Here is a 16,039-nt window from a genome sequence, read left to right on the forward strand (position 1 = left end):
TAAAAATGAGATATCATAGAAAAAAATCAGTGGGCCCAGACTCCAAAGAATTCTGCTCATCTGTGACTCTAAATAATACTTACTTCTTCTACAAACAAATCAATATTCTTTCATGTCTTGACCTGTACAAGGTGAATAATGAAATTGACCTGTATAGGTGAATAATGAAATTGAAAAAGTTCATGTAAAATTCATGTGGTCACAATATATGAAACAAGGCTGGTGGCTCATAACTGTGATCCTAGCACTCAGAAACCTGAGATAAGAGGTTTACACGTTCAAGACCAGTCTGGACTACATAGTTTAAGGCCAATCTGAGCTTGCTACCGAGTGAGACACTGTTGCAGGACAGAAAAAGAGAAAGACATGAAATGAAATACATAGATTTAGTAGTTATCACATATAAAGCCCACAGTACTTTGACTACCTTTGATACACTGGAGTATTGGAGCAGATTGAAGCAGATTGTTCTGAAAAGCCATTAAGTGATTATCCTTAATTCCATTCTTATTTGCATAATATTAGATGCCATGCAGGGCCTCTCAGTTGAGTCCTTTTAGCACAGTAGGAAATCATCTCACTCATCCTTCATCTTCCTTTCAGCTCACCCCCTTCAGCAGCTTCTAGAAAGTCCCAGTGGAAAGCTTCAGAAACAGATGACGAGTCTGCAGCCAGAGGCAAACCAGCTGTCCAAGAGGGAACTCAAGTTCTTGGAAACCTGTCAGCATCTAGCCGGGCTAGAACCAAAGCAAAAGATGAAGATTCTGATAAAATCCTCCGACAGTTGTTGGGAAAAGAAATCTCAGAGAATGTCTGCACCCAGGAAAAGCTGTCTTTGGAATTCCAGGATGTACAAGCATCCTCTAAAAATTCAAAAAAGATCCCTCTCGAGAAAAGGGAATTAAAGCTAGCCAGGCTAAAGCAGCTAATGCAGAGGTCGCTGAGTGAGTCGGACACAGACTCCAACAACTCTGAGGTGCCCCCTGGTTCGAGAAAAGGAGACAGGCCTCGGCCACAGCCCATTGTGGAGAGTGGAGAGAGTGTGGACAGTTCAGAAAGCCTACAGGTGATGATAAAGAAACACTCCCTGGCCTCAGGACGCAGGTTTCATTTCAGCACCAAGGCCTCCAAATCCCTGGATGGCCACAGCCCATCTCCCACCTCAGAGAGCAGTGAGCCAGATGTGGAATCCCAGTATCCAGGTTCAGGGACCATTCCTCCCAGCCAGTCCTCTGGGGAGACCCCCCAATCCAGTCCCGACAGCACTGCTGCCCAGAAAGTTGCCACAAGTCCCAAGAGTGCCCTCAAGTCTCCATCATCCAAACGCAGGACATCTCAGAATTCAAAACTCAGAGTGACCTTTGAGGAGCCTCTGGTGCAGATGGAGCAAACTAGCCCTGAACTCAGTGGAGAAAAAGAAAAGGACAAGGGCAGGACCGGGCAACGGACCTCCTCAGCTAGTGAGTCTGGGGAACAACTGAAAAGGCCTTTTGGAACCTTCCGGTCCATCATGGAGACATTAAGCGGCAACCAGAACAACAATAATAACTATCAGGCAGCCCACCAGCTAAAGACCTCCACCCTGCCACTGACCTCACTTGGAAGGAAGACCACAGACGCCAAGGGAAACCCTGTGAGCTGTGCTGGAAAAGCAAAGAATAAGGCAGTGAGTTCTTTGTAGAGAATCACCTTGATTATGTTCTTCCTAGACGTCATAGAGCATTGACCTTGTGTGACCTTGAGGGAATCCCCAGAAATATTCCACAAGGGTTTGTGGAAAACCACATTCATAGGCCCCTACTGAAGCATGTTAGCATTCCTAACCCCTTGCTCTGCCTTTGGAAAATACTAAGAGGCAGAATCCTAAGAGATTGTATTCTGATCTCTGAAGTTTACCAAAATGGCTTGAGTTTTAGATATTAGAAGCTGGGTGGTATTAATGACACAATGAAACCACCAGCAAATGCAAAATCAGGTCCTGCATTGGCTCTGCTTCAGCCTTGGCAGGAGTTTGTTCTCTTCATGGGACTAGATCATTTATTTTCAGGCCCGATTTTAAAAGCACATAAATAGAAACTTCATCTCTAAAGACTTTTCATGGCTTCAACTTTGGAGTGACCTTTGAAATGAGCAGATCAGGGTGCCTTCCACACTGGTGTTCTTTTAAACCCAGATTTCTAAGTGTTGACTGGGGAGCTAAATGAAGATGAAGAGCTTTCCAGTACTCAGGGAATGGCAGAGTGTGCCCTGGACTACATTTTATGATGGTATTTATGGGGAATCTCAGGCACTCTAATCTGTGATTTGCATCCAGGAAAGAAGAGGTACAAACATTTCTTTTAAGTAGTGTTATCTACATATTCTGTGCTAGCCATGTCATGAAAACACAGTGTAACAGCCAAATGCAAAACGCTCTGTGGAAAGGAATGACTCATCTTCCATCATCCTGCTAGATCAAACACTCAAGTGTCTGCCATAGTTTACTATTTGCATTATATAATGTTAAACTCTCACTAAAGTGAGATCTCAAAATTCTTTATCCAAGTCAAGTTTCAGTATCTCCTTGACTGCATTTTTGAAATCACTAATCAATTTTCTGTGTAAATGTTCCTTTTTATAAAACTTGTAGTTAAGAGACCAGACCTTGTGTGTTAAATATGTTTAACACTGCTAGATGTAAAATTTTCTGAGTAAATTTCATAGGTTCTCTGGATCAGTAATAATAGAAAAATCATGCCCCTTCCCAGGTTTTCTCTGGCTCCTTAAAATGGATTCTCTAGTCTCTCTCTAGCATGCCTCGCATTTTCTGAGACTTGTGCATGTGCTGAGCTTGTTGCATGTTTTCCAATGATTTTTTAATTGCGCCTCTTTAGGAGATGTACTGCAGCTGCTTCAATCTTTCTTCTAACACGCTGGTTGAAGAGCATCTGCGTAACTCTGTATGGTACGTGAGGTTCCAAGATTTACTGTGCCACATTACTGTTCCTTTGCTTGAACTGCATGAGCTTGCACATTGTGGACCTCTCAGGCAGAGATGACACTGAGGAAGCAAAAGAAGAAACTTACAACTTTCCCCCAAATAGAAGTAGAGGATAATTAGTTCTTTGGAAGATAGGGACTTCATGCCAGCATTAGTCAGAAGAATTGACTGAGTACTGTGTTTCTTATGTAAGTTTAACTTTCCATCTTTTTCTTAAACGGAATCAAGTACCATGTGGGCACTGAAATTAAATTTCTTGTCCTGGGTGAAAGGAGGGCGCCTCTGACTAGAATCAGAGCACACTTCCATTCTGAGTGCTGGCTGAAAATCTTCCATCCCCTCAGAAGTGAGGTGTCACCACACTGCAACTTCTCTAGCTTAGCGTGATGAGCTTTAATTCAAGACCAGAAACCAATCTGGAAGACCCAATAACACATGTGTCTTTCTTAAACAAAAGTTTACAGCTCCAAATGCATGGACTATATGTGCACACCAAAGAGCACTGTGTCCACAGTGACTGGGCATCTCTCCGTGGGCAGAGTCTTTCCGCAGCCCCCCTGTGTGGCCCATGCTGATGAGGCAGGAGAGGGCAGGGGAGTGGGGCAGAGGACCAGCAAAGAGCAATCTAACAGAAGTGAACACAGTCAGTGACTCCTGACTGGATTATTTGAGAAGAGTTGAAGCACAGGTTCATTTTAAAAGGAAATTATTCCTTTTATAGTATCTGAACAATTGTGTAAGTGATGACATGCTGTTCATCACTCTTCCCAAATCCTCCAGAGAGACCGGCAGACAGACAGACAGACAGACAGACAGGCAGACAGACAGACAGACGGACAGACAGTGTGTGTGTGTGTGTGTGTGTGTGTGTGTTACACATTTCAGTTCAAAAACTACCACTTCTTTCCCCTCCTCCAATTCAAATGTAATCTATTTTAGGTCTGTATTGGGCTGAAGGGAAGTTAAGTCTCCATCATGTGAGGGCTACACTACGAGTCTGATTAATGTGTCCATTGAAGGAAGGGCTTTGAACCTCTTTCAGTATTTACTGGTTGCTAATGGTCAGCTTGGGTCTGCTCCACCAGTGGGGTGAAGGCAGCTACCTGGACTGCTTCAGCCATCCTGAGCAGGGAGGGAGGCAGGACAGGAAGAGGAAGAAATATCCTCACCCTTCCCAGGCATTGGAGCTAGCCCACCTATGCTTCTCTCAACCTCAGCTCCCCATTTCTGGGTTGAACCTGCCCTCTGGTGCCTGAAAAATTCTGATTTTTCCCTGATGCATGAGTCACAGACAGTACCCAAGGCAAGAAAGCACAAAGACTTGGCCTGGAAGCAGGCAGGAATAGGCCTTTCCTTCCTCCCAGGCTTTCCTTGCTCCCAGTTACAGCAACTGCAAGCAAGATAGCGTCATAATAGGTTCTCTTGCTGGAAATATTTCATCCCCTTAAGGGAACAAAGCTGAGCAATTTTATTCTAACAGGATTACAGAAAGCAGGGCATTGGATGAAGTCTGGGGCTGCTCATGTACCTGCCACAAAGTTAACACCTTCCTCAACCGACCAGATATCCTGGCTTTCTGGATTAACAGAATTTGATTTTAGTACTAAACACTTAAGACTACAAAACAAAAATAAGCAACGTCTTAAATAAATATGTTATAACTTAGCATATCTTTTATCCCAGTTTTAGATTGGCATGTGTTCTCTGTAAGAGACAGAAGACATTCTTAGGTCCTTCTTTCCTTCCCTCCTTCCTTCCCTCCCTCCTTCCCTCCCTCCCTCCTTCCTTCCCCCCTCTCCCTTTCTTCCTTTCTTCCTTCCTCTTTCTCTTTCCTTCTCTTTCTTTCCTTCTTTGTTTCTTCTCCTTCTCTTTCTTTCTTTCTTCTCCCTTCTTCCTTCTTCGTACTGAAGAGAAAATATTGTTGTGTTACTCACAATCACTCAAAGGCAGCTAGCACAAACCAGATCTACCCTTGATAAATCATGAATGACCAGCACTACTGGCTCATCTGTAATCCTAGCCACTCAGGGGGCTGAGATCTGAGGAAGCCAGCCCACGCAGGAAAGCCCAGGAGCCTCTTATCTCCAACTGTCAAAAAGCTGCGGTTCAAGGGTGTTATCCTGGAGCAAAAATGCTCAGTTACAGTGCCTAGGTCCTTAGGTCAAGTCCCAGGACTGGCCAAAAAAAAAGTTAAACCAGGGTGACATTCTCTAATTAAAAATGAAGGTTTCTTAAAGAATTTAAGCCAAGAGTGGAAGGTTGGTGTGAAAATACCTATTTACTCTAGTGCCTGCATCATTTTGTTAAGGAAAAGAACCCGAGCACTCATCTTTTGATGACTTCAAATCTTGGCCCAACAATTTGCTTAAATAACAAGGGGCTTCTCTCTGGTAGCAGGGACTGAGCTTCTGAGCTTCCTGTCAAGGTCTCTGGGGAAATAAGTGAGACAGTGGGTCTCAATGTATAGGTACACTAGAATTCCACTTTAGCATTCACAGTTTGTTAAATTTTTTCCTGGTAAAGGAAAAATAAGAACAATAAATATATAACATTTTAGAGAATGTCAGCTCTGTAGAAGGGTTGCTGTTTGCTATTTATTTTTCAAATTGGACACAGCTTGATAGCAAAGAGTCTAAATTTCTTCGTAATACCATTTTCAATTAGATTCAACTTTATTACTTTGAACAGCTTTTCCCAGTATGTTTCAACTGCAGAAGAATGTCTTGGTTTACAACCAGCAGATTTAGTTTAACTTTTTCCTACAAAGGATAAGTTGGTTTTGAGTTATTACAACTTGAAAGGAATATTTGCAATCTGCCAATGAAGCATTCATCTCTCCAGAATTTAAATGTGTCTGAAAACTATAACATAGGCAGTGAATGTTGGTCCAGATGCCCACAGGTAGAAAGTGTGGCAAACCTGGCTACCACCCATACACCCGCTCTTACTACACAGCACTTGTATTGTCAGAGTGATTATCAGCAGGTAACCCTTGACTCTTAGCACTAGCATTAGAAGAGACTTCTTAAAAATATATTAAACAAACCAGATGTGGTGGCTCACGCCCGCAATCCTATCTACTCAGGAGGCTGAGATCTGAGGATCAAGGTTCAAGCCAGCCTGGGCATAAATGGACCTGAGACTCTTATCTCCAGTTAACCTCTAGAAAATGGGAAGTGGGGCTTGATGCAAGGGTAGGGATGTACCCTTGAGCTGAAGAGCTCAGGGGCAGCGCCCAGGCCTAGTTCAAGCCCCATGACCCACCCCCCCCATATATATATACATATTAAAGAATATCACTATTAATAAAGATTTTCTTGGGCTGGAATGTGTCTCAGTGGTAGAGTGCTTGCCTAGTATGCATGAAGCCCTGGGCTCCATTCCTCAGTTCCACATACACAGAAAAAAAACAGAAGTGATGCTGTGGCTCAAGTGGTAGAGTGCTAGCCCTCACAAAAGAAGCTTAAGAACAGTGCCTAAGCCCTAGTTCAAATCCCAGAACTGGCTAAATAAATGAAGAAGGATTTTTTTTCTTCAAGGAATTAGTCACAGTAGAATTATATGCCCACAGACAAAAGACAAAAGCTAATATCATTTTTTTTGTCAGTCATGGGACTTGAACTCTGGTCTTGGGTGTTGTCCCTGAGCTCTTCAGCTCATAGCCACATCCCTACCCCTTGAGCCACAGTGCCACTTCCCATTTTCTGGTGGTTAATTGGAGATAAAAGTCTCACAGACTTTAGTGCTGGGCTGGCTTTGAACTGCCATCCTCAGATCTCAACCTCCTGAATAGTTAGGATTACAGGCGTGAGCCACTGCACCCAGCGCAAATATTTTTCATAAACTTCAAAGTTACTCAAAAGCTACTTCCAAGAGAGTAATATGGTGAGCCCATAGTGGTGATACATTTCAGTCTGTGACAGTAATCTTGTGCTGTGCCCCATCGAAGGTACAAGGAGACACAAAATACCCTCTTCCAGCAAGCTAACCCGGGCTTAGCAGAGCCAGGAAACCCGACTCAATTACCTACTTCTCCCCACCTTGCCTCTCTTCCCAAAGGCCCATTTGCAAATTGTGCACTTCAAAGGGGATCCATATCCTAGAGTGTCATACTCACACCATAGGTTGGTCAGCACTAGAATATCTTTGTGCATTTCAAAGAGTGTAGCCTAAGATGGTGGGCAAGTTGAAGGACAGACAGCTCAGGCAAAGCTAGGAAGATGCTACCTTCAAAACAAGAGGGCTGAAGGCATAGCTCAAGAGCAAGTTTGAGGCCCCTTTGGTTCAATCCTCAGTAACACACACACATACACACACACACACACACACACACACACATGTGCATCAGCTCTCCACAATGGAGTTTTGCATTTCTTCATGTGTTTATTTATGGGTGTATTTATTTCTTTACTTGTGCCAGTACTGAAGCTTGAATAACTGAGGGTTTGGAAGCGAGTCCTTATTTTTTTTAACTCAAGACTAGCACTCTACCACTTGAATCACAGCTCCATTTCGAACTTTTTTTGCTGGCTTATTGGAGACAGAATCGCTCAGAATGGTCCATCCAAGCCATCTTCGAATCTCAATCTTCAGATCGCAGCATCCTCAGTAGCTGGGGGTATAGGGGTAGGTTGGAGTATTTAAAAGGGAAAATATTCATGGTAGTCTACTGTGCACCTAAACACCTTCTGATGCTTTCATCAACTCCATTGCCTTATCCAGGAAGACCTTTCCTTGCTACACTGAGACCAGTGCAGGTTCGCATCCTTCCCAGACCACATCCTTGGATTTTAATGAAGCAGATAAGGCATGATCCCCAGACTCAGGAGGTAATAGTCAAAGTGTTTTAAAGAGCAATAAAGTTCAATCATCAGAAGCAAGGTGATGGTACCCTGCATTAGCTTCAGGGAGTCCCACGTCTACATTTGGAGAGAAGTAGAGCTACAGGGAGAGAGGGATCAAAAGAAACAAAAGGGAAAGTTCTGCGTGTGTTACCTTAGAACTAAATTGTTCTGCTCTATAGCAATCGTTTTGGGGGTGGTAGAACCCATCTTCCAACAATGAGTTTGGCACAAGAGCACATTTGCACACTTCAGACCAAAGTCCTTCTGTGTGTGTGTGTGTGTGTGTGTGTATGTGTGTGTGTGTGTGTGTGTGTGTTTTAATAGATCACATGTGAGTTGGTAGTGTGGACTGCTGGTAGAGGGCTTGCCAAGCATGCACCAAGTCCTGGATTTGATTCTTGGATACCACATACACAGCTAAAGTCAGAGTGGTGCTATGGCTCAACTGCTAGAGTGCCAGCCTTGAGAAAGCTCAAGGACAGTGCCCAGGCCCTGAGTTCAAGCCCCAGGACTGGCACAAACAAAATCACACACACAGTTGGGCTTTCAGTGAAACTCTGAGGCCACAAAACGAGCAAGCTTAATTTTTGGCCAACAGTGTGAACATGTCTTCCAGGCAGAATCAGTGTTGTGGAAATACAGAATCTATGCCTATGGGGCAGGGGTGGGGGAACCTGTTATTTAATTTTTAAGCCTTTTCTCTGTTTCCATTTTGTTCACTTACAATGTGATTTCATATCCAAAAAATGAAAGCAAAGAGAGCAACTTATCAGAATGATTCAGGTCAGAATTATCCTAGTACTTTTATTCTTTCAAATACTGGTAATTGGAGATTTGGCAATCAAAAGGTTCAAAGAAGATGGAATTATTCTTGTAGTATTCAGATAAACATTGTGAGGTAATATTTTACTTGTCTAGACACTCACTCTCTCTGATCATCAGGGCTGTATCGTGCAGAAAGAATATTCTTTTGAGGGCTTTTTCTTTTTGGTAGTATCAAAACTTGAACTCAGGGACTTGTGCTTGCTAAGTGGCACTATGTCACTTGAGTCATTTTGCCAGTTCCTTTTTGTGTTATCTGTAACACATGGTCTAGCTTCACGAGCAGACCAATCTGAACTATTTATATTTCTCGGTTTTGCTGGGATTACAGGCAGATGCAAGTATACCCAGCCAGTGACTGAGATGCAGTCTCATAAACCTTTATGCTTGGGCAGGCTTTGAACCTGGATTCCTAGATCTTTGCACGTCAGAGATTACAGGCTTGAGGGGGGGAGGGAGTTTTTGAACACTGCACCCTTCTTCACTAAAGCAGAAATCTTCCACCAAGTATTATCTTTAAACTGCAACCTCTTTTGAACTTCTTATTTTTAATTTGCTATTTTGTCATGATGATGGGACACATGTAAGAGTAACGCTATCATTATAATAAAAGCTGGCTGTCTCCTGTTCCCGCTTCATGCCTACTCCTCCTTGCAATCTGTCACTTGCTTTTCCCTGATATCTTCTTCAATATGGATATTTCTAGTTTCAGATAACATCCTCATTATCTATTGGCCTCCTGCTGAAGAAGATAAAATACTGGCAGCATTCAAAATAGCCCAGAGGATATTCCAGATGCTTTCTAAATATTTACTGGTTTAATCTTCACAATGACAGAGGTGACAGATGCTATTATTATCCACATTTTCAACATTGGAAATGGGTGTTGAGATTACATGGCCATGATGGTTATAAACTATAGAGCCAAGATTTAGACTTGATCCGTCTGGCTTCAAACACTAGACTCGTAACAAAGAACCACCAATAGAACATCTAGCTCACGTTTAGCATCCAACTCTCCATTTGGCTTTCAGTTTAGTCATTTGTAGTTTAAGTCAGGACTGAGTATTATTGTTATTGCCCTTAAATATGAATCGCAGTGGTCCCATGTGATACATTAAATGACATTTTTCTTTCTCGTATTATTTAATTTTTCCCTGAAAATAAATACTGAATTTTCTTAGGTTATAATATATTGGTCAAACACTTTGCTTAGTACAAAGCCCATCTTTGACTGCATTCAGACAACTCAAGTGTCTCACTCCCACTCTGTTTCGAGAGCCTTTCCCCTTTGCCTTTAGTCCTCAGTCCACACTACCCCAGTCCATGCTGTCCTGTCTGCCCTGGATTCCACCAGCATTTCTTCTTCTCACCTATGTAGACACTACTAGCTGAACTAATGTCTGCCTTTCCCCCTTTCCTTTCTTCACTTGATTATTTATTTGTGATTTGGCAGACATACCCTTACACCAAAGAAGATGGAGTTAATGAGGCTTTTTTGACAGTAGAGAACTAGAATATCTTCAATATACGGGATTAGGGATGTTTAGCTGAGTGTGGAAGATTAAGCAGAAATTACTTTCTCTGGGATTCTATTTGTTTTTTCATTTATGGGACTTGAACTCCAGGTTTGGGCACTGTCCTTGGGATTTTGTGCTCAAGGCAAACCACTTCGAGTCACAGCTCCATTTCCAGTTTTCTGCTGGCTAATTGGACAAAAGAGTCTCACAGACTTTCTGTCTGAGCTGATACAATCCTCAGCTCTCAGCTTCCTGAGTAGCTAGGTGTGAGGTACCAGCTACCTGACTTCTCTGGCATCCTTGAACACATTGTTTCATTTTCTTTTACCTCCTTATGTCTGTGGAGAAAGCCTAGTTCTTTTCAGATCACTGATGCTTGGATATTCTTATGATTCTGGTCTTTTCCCTACTATATTGCCTTGTTGATTCTTGATCATGATGTGAGTATGTTTGCATTCCTGAGCGCTGGGCACACAGCAGACTATTTCAAAAATGCTTCAGTTGTGAGAGGTTTCTCATGTCATTTTTTGAAAATATTTCTCCTCCAATTTCTCTGTTTTGGCATATGAAAAAATTACAAGTAGGTGAAACTACAGGAAGGGAAAACCAGTTTACTTTTGACGTAAAATCAAACACCAAGCATTCTTCTCAGACTCTTAAGACTCAAGCTTACTAGAGGATAAAACGTTATCACTAGGGATGCCCATGTGAGTAAAATATAAAATCCTCTTACTGTTGCTCAACAAGTAGAGCTATGACACTATTTTGTTGGGATCGGATACAATCACCTGACTATATATTGCCTTGATTCCAGTCAGAATGGTTGAAGCATTACTTCTGGAACCAAATCCAGATGTGTTCAGACAGTGTGTTATCACGTAATTATTTTAATGTTTAAAGCATAGTTTTTATGAAAAGAAAATAACTTGCCTTTGGGAATGAGATATTCTTCAGTGTGGTTGGAGGATAGATAATTTCCATTTGGTGTAAGCTCTTTGGGGACATTTCCTTATAACTTGTTCATAGTTTTGTCTAATTTGGGCCTGTGTTTTCTCTCTCTTCTTAGGCATAATGACACCTATAGAAAAATGAAGAGATCCAACAGCAAAAAGCACATTGCCGAGCCAGAGCCCAAAGAACTCTTCTTGTAAATCACTTTTCTAATGTCCTCACTGTTGTCCATTGGACTTCACTGGAAATTCCTGGAGACCCACTGTGGAAATATAACCATGAGCACCACATTCACCAGCAAAATAGATCAGGATGCCTTAAATGGATACATAGTATGAAACCATAATGAGATACATTTGTGGGTGATATCTATGTATCTCTATATAATTTGGTTCTTAAAAGATGCTGCTTAAGAGCGTGGTTGGGCAAATGTCTGTTTTTAAATATTGGATTGACTCAACTCATTCACAGGATATTTGCCAAACCACTGACGCCATTTCTATTCCATCAGTTGCATGAAGGTTTGCTAATGGTGGTTGAATTTTTCTTTCCCCATAACACAGGCAGCTTTGGCTCAGCTCTTCAGTGACGCCAGGTCAGTGGTATTGTCAAGTGTGTTTTCTCTGTCATTTCTACTTTTTTGTATAAAGGAAATAAAACGATGTTAACATCCACCTATGAGCTCGGGGCACCTACTTTCTAATAAATCCAGGATGTTTTGATTTCTAAAGGGCTTTGAAAGTATTTTGATTGCTGATATTTGATTTCAAGAACAAACTTCCCCATTTAGTCATTTTCCCATAGGGGGTCAAATAAAACATTCTATATTTTATTAAGTACTAACAGATCAGACAAGTATGTAAAGTAAGCCAGTCCCGTGCCTTCTCACATCTCAGCGTTGACATGGGAAAATGCTAATGACGACCACGGATTTAGTCCCCTCCTTGGGTCCCATTTTTTTTCTTCCTCTAACACATTATGAGGCTTGCCTAATCCCTTAAGGAGACAGTGTGGAGCCCAAGCTCATTCCAGCTTTCTTTTTTTATGCTGCCCCTTCCATCCAGGCAAGAAGTAAGTTCCAGAAGGTTTCATCTTATCATGTAAAAATATATTTCTGCTGAAACTTCAAGAGGTTTTATTTTCAAAGTGTTGGCAAGGCCTATAAAAGGCCTGTCAAGTTCCAATTTCAAAGAAGTCTATAGGACAGAGTACTATATGCTGTTACCATTATTAGCAGGGTTATTGAAACCCCACATGGAAGGTTCTCTGCCCTGGTTTGAATAATGGAATCTAGAGCTGACTTCATATATTCGGTCACTTGGCCATGCTGAGATACAATGAGTTATAGAAAAAGGACTTAATAAGTACCAGACACTACTATCTGACAACTACTATTGACTTTATAGAGTGGAAAAGTAAACTTTAGGAGATGTTTGTACAAGTTGGCTGGTTTTCTTTGTTGCCCTCTTGAACCAACCTACGCCCTGCTGTCTTAGTATATGGTACACAGAAGCAGGAGTCTTGGTGTTGGCTCTACTTCTGGACAGTTCTTTGTTTTTAGGCATTGTCTCAGAGATCTGGAAGAGATTGACCTACATACACATCTAGGAAATGGATTCCAACCAGCTTTTCTAAAGCAACATGTCTGTGAGTTTTTAGTCTGTTTGCGTTCTGGGATTCTGTTTTTAGTCCGGTGCCATGGCTAGTTTGGTATACCTCATTCTGCCTTGCTCTTGAGTAAATGGCCCAATGTCTGCTTTGACCCCATGGCCTCAACTGCCCCCTTTGACTGTTTCCTCACAATTCTTAAGATTCTAATCGAGAGCATATGGCAAGGCCATAGGAAATGTGGAGTCTTGTAGTTTTCTGCCCGGGGCAGAGGAGCGGACATGAATCACACAATGAGGAATCCTTGGGATCTGGCCAAGACTAGGGCCCATAAAGAAATGGACTGAAGAGTGCTGTCTCTGATCCCAGACATCCCAGTTTTGTTCTGAAACTGTTTTCACTCAAGAAAGACAAAGGGTGTGGGCTTTGTGAAATGAGCTTTGAAGCAAGACAGAGAAAGAAGTTCAACATAGTAAAGGAAATTTCCAGACAACTGCCAATTCAACTGTTAAGAGCAGATGACGTTTTAGCTCTTGTCATACTATGTACAAAAAGAAGAAAATAATGGGGAGGTGGGTGGGAAAAAAAAAAGAAGCAAAGAGTGAAATAAGGAAAACAGAGAGGTTAATCAGATTCAGATTAGAAGACTAAGACTATTTCTGTGTTTCCAGATTTCATAATTTTTTTTTGAATTTTTTGTCTCTCCTAGGGCTTGAACTTTTGGCCTGGACATTGTCCCTGAGCTCTTCAGCTCAAGGCTGCCATCCTACCCTTTGATCCACAGCGCCACTTCTGGTTTTTTGGTGGTTAATTGGAGATAAGAATCTCACAGACTTTAGTGCCTGGGTTGGCTTTGAACCATGATCCTCAGATCTCAGTGTCCTGAGTAGCTAGGATTACAGGTGTGGGCCACTGCGCTGGGCTAAGATTTCATGATTTTTGTAGTGTCATCGCAACATCATGTAATGTCATACACATGCATACCTTTATTATTCAAATTCTTCATGATGTGGGTAAATTAGGGTTCCTTGGATTCAATCGAGATGATGAGTTTATTTCTTACAACTCCATTTTGGGCAGCATTTTCCACAGGAAAACAATTCTTATTTTTCTATAGGAATCAGGAGATATTTACATGCTCACAAACGAGTGGTTTTCCTTGCAATATGCAGAGCTTTGGGCCCCTACTCCATCTCCTTCCCATTGAGCTAGTAAAATGAGTGACTCTATCTGCATGCCTAATACCATGTAGCAGAGTAAGAAACCCAGATCCATTGTAAAACCAAAACCACGATCACAACATCTGTCAGCAACTTGTAAAGACTGGCTTCTTTTATGACTCTAAGGGGATTTGTGTTACCAGGATTCAATACATCAAATTAAGAATGTGTTGTAGAAAAGATAACAAAATACCAAACCATCACCACTGTAAGATAGATAGTTAGAAAGCTAAATAGGAATACGGAATTCATTGCAAGAGTCAGTACCATCTTCTCATAGAAAATGGACTTCACAATGCATTACCCTTTATTGATTGACTTGCCTTTATGTCCTGTTTTATTGTCAGTGTTATTTCCTCATTCTTTTTTAAATTGTATTTTTATTATCTTTAAGTATTTATTCAAAGGGGTTGCCATTCAACAAATGAGCTTATAAGTACAAAGCATATTAATCTATGTTACTCCTTTTATGATTCTTCCATATCCCTCCCTACCCCTTTCCTCAATTTTCCTAGTATCATAGGCTAAACATTAAATATTATGACTATATTCTCCCTTTCTCCCCTTTACTCATTATTGCATTGTTCTTTATGCAGTGTAACACTAATTCCTGTCTCCTAATGAGACTATAAATTTCTTATCTCGATAGGATCTCTGCATCACGTCTAATAGATGTAGTTGTTGAACATAACATAATTTCCCACACTCTTAAATCTTGCTTTTTTCTCATCCTTTCATTTTTCCTCAGCCTTTTTCATTTCTTTTTTTATTGTAATTAGTGAAAGGGTTACATGATATTTGCCAGATAGAAGGTGCATTAATTCACATACATTGATACCCTTTCACATGTCTTGGTACCCGTTTCCCTCCCCCCCCCACACCCCCTAGCCTTTTTCATTTCTTTCTCCCACTTTCTTTTTCTCCTTTTCTCTCTCTCTCCTCTGTCTTCAATGTCATTATTCCTTCCTTTGTATTCATTGTTCTCAGGTCATAAGTTCTCAAAGCCCTTCTTTGAAAGAAGAAATCTTTGAACGAAAGCTGGCAAAGGAAATGCAAGTAGAAATGTGCTGCAGCCATCTTTACAATGAAAAAAATAAGCTATTTTTCAGTCCTGGGATTTGCATTCAGGACCTTATACTTGCTAAGCAAATACTCTACTACTTGAGCCATGCCCCTCGACTTTTCTTTGCTAGTCCTGGGCCTTGAACTCAGGGCCTGAGCACTGTCCTTGGGCTTTCTCAAGGCTAGAGCTCTACCACTTGAGCCTCAGCACCACTTCCAGCTTTTTTTTTTATGTATGTGGTTCCAAGTAATTGAACCCAGGTCTTCGTGCATGCTCGGCAAGCACTCTACCACTAGGCCAAACTCCCGGCCCATCCCTCGACTTTTTGTATTGGTTCTTTTCTTGAGCTATGCCATTACTTTGTTCTGGGGGCAGCCTGGACTGTAAATGCTTCCTGCACCATCATATCCAACCACTGATCTTCATAGAGTCTCACTGTTTGCCCCCAGGACTGTGACTCCCCTCAATCTCACCCTCACAAGTATCTAGGATTATAGGCTTGCAGTCACTGTATGCACCTGAAAAAAGAATCTTTCTTTTTTCTATTTTTTTTTTATTTTTGGGGGTCATGGGGCTTGAACTCTGGCCTGGGTACTGTCCCTGTGCTCTTCAGCTCTAGGATACCACCCTACCCCTGGGCCTGGGTGCTGTCCCTGAGCTCTTCAACTCAAGGCTACTGCCCTACCCTTGAGCCAAGCCCCTCTTCCCATTTTTTACTGATTAACTGGAGATAAGAGTCTCTTGGCTTTATGGCTTTGTGTTGCCCAGGCTGGATTTGAACCTTGATCCTCAGATATCGGCCTTTTGAGTAGCTAGGATTATAGGCGTGAGCCACTGCGCTTGGCCTGAAAAAGCATCTTTCTATATGCTGGTGAATTTCACAAATTCTGAGTGAGACCGTGTAAAGAATGAAGCCCTGTGCTAAACACCCTATTTGAACTGAAAACTAACATAACATAAAAGCAACCCAAAAGTTACTATCCAAGTGTGAGATCTAAGACATTAGATCAACCTTCTCAGATACCCTGGAG

General features: G+C 41.8%; 1 protein-coding gene across 6 annotated transcripts in view; it reads left to right on the forward strand.

The window, feature by feature from the left end:
- The window catches only part of Sncaip (synuclein alpha interacting protein), a 152,294-nt gene extending 140,471 nt beyond the window's left edge, over positions 1–11,823 (forward strand). For 4 of the 6 annotated variants that reach the window (XM_090340070.1, XM_090340068.1, XM_090340069.1 and 1 more), the window contains 3 exons: positions 604–1,666; positions 2,874–2,944; positions 7,703–7,800. In XM_090340070.1, the coding sequence (XP_090196196.1) occupies positions 604–1,666; positions 2,874–2,944; positions 7,703–7,793 (1,225 nt within the window). In that variant the 3' untranslated portion in view covers positions 7,794–7,800. Of the gene's footprint in view, positions 1–603; positions 1,667–2,873; positions 2,945–7,702; positions 7,801–11,232 lie in introns of those variants that run through there. The other 2 variants (XM_090340071.1, XM_090340072.1) reach the window with 2 other exon arrangements.
- Positions 11,824–16,039: the final 4,216 nt, after the last annotated feature.

This window comes from Megascapheus bottae, chromosome 10 (genome assembly GCF_031878675.1).
Source record: "Megascapheus bottae isolate mThoBot1 chromosome 10, mThoBot2.hap1, whole genome shotgun sequence".
NCBI classification, from domain to species: Eukaryota; Metazoa; Chordata; class Mammalia; order Rodentia; family Geomyidae; genus Megascapheus; species Megascapheus bottae.